The sequence below is a fragment of the Anarrhichthys ocellatus genome, unplaced genomic scaffold, assembly GCF_004355925.1.
Source record: "Anarrhichthys ocellatus isolate YVR2014 unplaced genomic scaffold, GSC_Weel_1.0 scaffold83, whole genome shotgun sequence".
NCBI lineage: Eukaryota > Metazoa > Chordata > Actinopteri > Perciformes > Anarhichadidae > Anarrhichthys > Anarrhichthys ocellatus.
This window is the reverse complement of record NW_022280113.1, coordinates 233,278-236,681: the sequence shown is the minus strand read 5'-3', so window position 1 is coordinate 236,681 and position 3,404 is coordinate 233,278. Positions and strand designations below refer to the sequence as shown.

At 44.2% G+C, this 3,404-nt stretch overlaps 1 protein-coding gene across 2 annotated transcripts in view; it reads right to left on the bottom strand.

Annotated features, from left to right (window-relative positions):
* The window catches only part of myh10 (myosin, heavy chain 10, non-muscle), a 44,710-nt gene that overhangs the window by 34,106 nt on the left and 7,200 nt on the right, over positions 1–3,404 (bottom strand). For both annotated transcript variants that reach the window (XM_031874663.1, XM_031874664.1), the window contains exon 3: positions 2,181–2,337. In XM_031874663.1, the coding sequence (XP_031730523.1) occupies positions 2,181–2,337 (157 nt within the window). The remainder of the gene's footprint in view (positions 1–2,180; positions 2,338–3,404) is intronic.

The window sequence follows — 3,404 nt, the reverse complement described above, 5'->3', positions numbered from 1 at the left end:
GGGAACAACTGAAAACTTCCTGGAACATGCTTTGCATTCTTCAAACAATTCCCTTAATCTTTTATCAATATCAGTAATGCTGCCGACATGAGAAGGGCTTTGTTCATTGTTGATAAAATGGACCTCTATGAGAGAGAAAAACTCAACAAGCTACGATGGATCTAGGTGGACTTGACTTAACACCCTGATTAGACACCAGGGAGTGGCTCTAGAAGGGGGGGGGGGGTCTTACACCATGTCAACAGAAACAAAGACTCCCTTTTTCAAAACCACAACGTGGGACACTTTTCATTGCTGTTGATGCATGTCCACTTGGAAACCGTCGCAGTTGCTGACATGACCGGACCTTCAACACATGTTTTCATTCAAGCAAGCATTTCCTTACAACAAATGTGATAAAATTAGCTTCTTGTACGTCAGTGAGTTCACCTCGGCTGAGCAGTGAGGGCAATTATGTAAAGTATCTGGACCGCTAATCAAGGACAGATGTGCAGTAAGTTCTAGAAGTTTGCTTGCACACCCTGTCTTTGTTCAGTAACACCTCATTTAACCTCCCATCTGAGTAGTGACTGGCTTCACAGCAATGCTGAGGTAATTAACAGACCCCTGTGAGGTTTAGACACCCTTCAGCATTAAATATGATTTGCCAATCTGTTCGGATGCAAAGGTCGTAAATTAGCGGCAACAAACTATTTGTCTCAAGTGTTCTTTGTTGTTCAGATGGCAGCTGACACTGCAAAGTCTAAACATGGTGTCTGAAAGGTCTGATATTAAACACCCAAATGTAAGATAACAGGGACAGGGTGTTGGGCAATATGGTGACATATAATGCGGGACTTACATTTTATTTGAGTTTATCAAAATTGTTGACTGTTTTGCGACGATTCTTTCAGCATTATACTGGGCCAAAAACAGACATTCCTGTCTTTGAGTTTTATCTATAAATTGTTGATTGATTTTCCAGAGAATGTACTACACCACAGTGTATGTCATTGCAACAATATAGAATTACATACCCTGAAAGTTTCATCCATATCTAAGAAATGTGATGATGTCTGGTTTTTCCACTTGGAGAAAAACAAACACCAGTGCTAGTCTATGCAGCTGGATATTGTTATACCCACCGGGTTGCTGAAATGCTCAGGGCCACAGCTGAACAGCAGCTGGCCTCCACTAATCTCCAACCTACAAACCTCATTTTGAATTAACACTGTTAACTCTGACCACGACTAAAAATGGGTTGGAGTTAGCGGCGCATTCAAAATGACCAATCAGCCTTGTGTACTCCGAGACATACAGTGAATACACGCAGCCTTTGAAAAGCTTGAGGTCGTTGCTTCAAGGAAAGGGAAAACGCTTAAATATGTTCAACGCATTACTAATAGACGGGTCTCCCAGCTCTGCCCCACCGCGTTTGTGTCCAACCATGTAGAAACGTGTGGAGAATAGAGGGTGTGAAGAAGAGGAGGAGGAGGAGGTGACAACAAGAAACTAGCTGGACTCAATGACGAGCTGGCAGAGTTCAACAACAGCTACATCGGGGCTACTGCTGAAACTACGTTCCTGTGCTTGTACATTATCGGCTGTGAAGAGATAATGTCGTTCAATCAACATCACAACAACCTAAGAAAGAAACCTTAGAAAGAACAACTACAAGAAAAAAGGAATCATCAAGCTACTTGTTGACACTACCGAAACTTCCTTCTGTGTACCAACACGGGGAAAGCAAGGCCGAAAAGGACCGACGGGACTGTCCAGTCTGTCACCACCCCCACTGGTCGGCCTTCGCAATCACACAAAGGACCTATTGTCGAGCACAATGGGGTCACCCTCTCTGTTCTCGCTGGTCTGATCCCAGTCAGTCACTGCTCAGAGAGCCTGGAAGCTTGCCAACTACCAGGCAAGGGTCTTTGAAGACATCATTCTGAAAGGGGACTGCCTTCACTTACAAGATTGTACGTTCCTAAAATAAAAATATAAACGCGACAACTGGGGCAGACTGGATGCCACCGGTGACAGCAGTGTCATGCACTGGGAAAGATTGTATTGATTGTATTGATTGATAGAGACGGATGCTTGAAGAAAATGACTGTATGAAGGCCTGCATTGAATTAAAAATATTTTTTTCGTGCATGTGAGGTGGACTGTGGTAGATGAGAGGCGGTGACACTCGGACTTACCTTGCAGCATGCACCTGTACGCAGACTCTGAGATGGCATAGATGTGAGGGGGCATTTCGTGCCTCTTCTTGCCCCTGTACATCTCAATGATGTTCTCCGAGTAGATGGGCAGGTTTTTGTAGGGATTTATGACCACACAGAAGAGACCGGAGTATGTCTAGAAAAGGAGAAGAAAACAGGGTTGACCATTAATTCATCACACAGCAGCCTTTACATCACCATTATGTCAAGACAAAATCAATTTCTTTGTATTATTATATCAAAATGGAAAATTCTTTGTAGCCTGCTGCATTGTGTGAACACTTGTTAGCGCTCCGATCAAATGCGCGGGATGAGATTTAACTGTACAAGGTTAAACTATTCCGCTTCATGGGGGAATACTCACGGAACAGAAGCTAAAGACGCTCTACGGGCCCATTATAAACAAATCTGTTATGTTGTGCAGACTATGAATTCACAGATGATGCCGGAAAACTGTGCACATCTGCAGCTTGCTGGCACACTGTCCCACAGTATTTAAAATCCTTGCTCCACTCGCTGATCCTCCTATGTGGAACAATTCTCCATCTCCTTTTTGTCTACATAGAACTGGTGGCAATTTTACCCCCACATTCTATGACTGACACCAGGAATCAGATGCAAGGGGTGGTGATGTTAATCCAGTATATAGGTCCCTCAACTGTGTTGTGTAAACAGATATGCAGTCATACAGCACAGCACAGGGTTAATCCCTGACATGTCTGCTGCTGGGGAACTCCATTAACTCAAGAGTGCACGGGCTACGCAGTTCTCAGTAGACGCCAGATTAAGGCTTTTTGAATCGATGACTGGGATTATCATACATTATGCCAATAGAAACTTTTTTTGTGGATAAATTGCAGCCATCTGTCCAGATCATGAATTAAGATGAGACGAGGGTGTTTCTCCTCCCTCTGCTGACTATCTCCATCAGTGGTACCAACTTCCGTGTGCTTTTTTACTACTCTATGCTGCGTTCTTTCCTCTTTTGTCACCTTTCTGATTTCTGTGTTTGGCTGGGCTGCAAAGCCAGATTGTTTAAATGATGTGGTCTGCGGCAACCAGTGGGCTGCAGGGGGGCCCCAGGCCTGCTAACCCAGTTGTTGAACTGGAACAATAGTGGCATGACCAAAGTATGCTTTGTGAGCAGAGGGCATTTTGTGTGTGTGTGTGTGTGTGTGTGTGTGTGTGTGTGTGTGTGTGTGT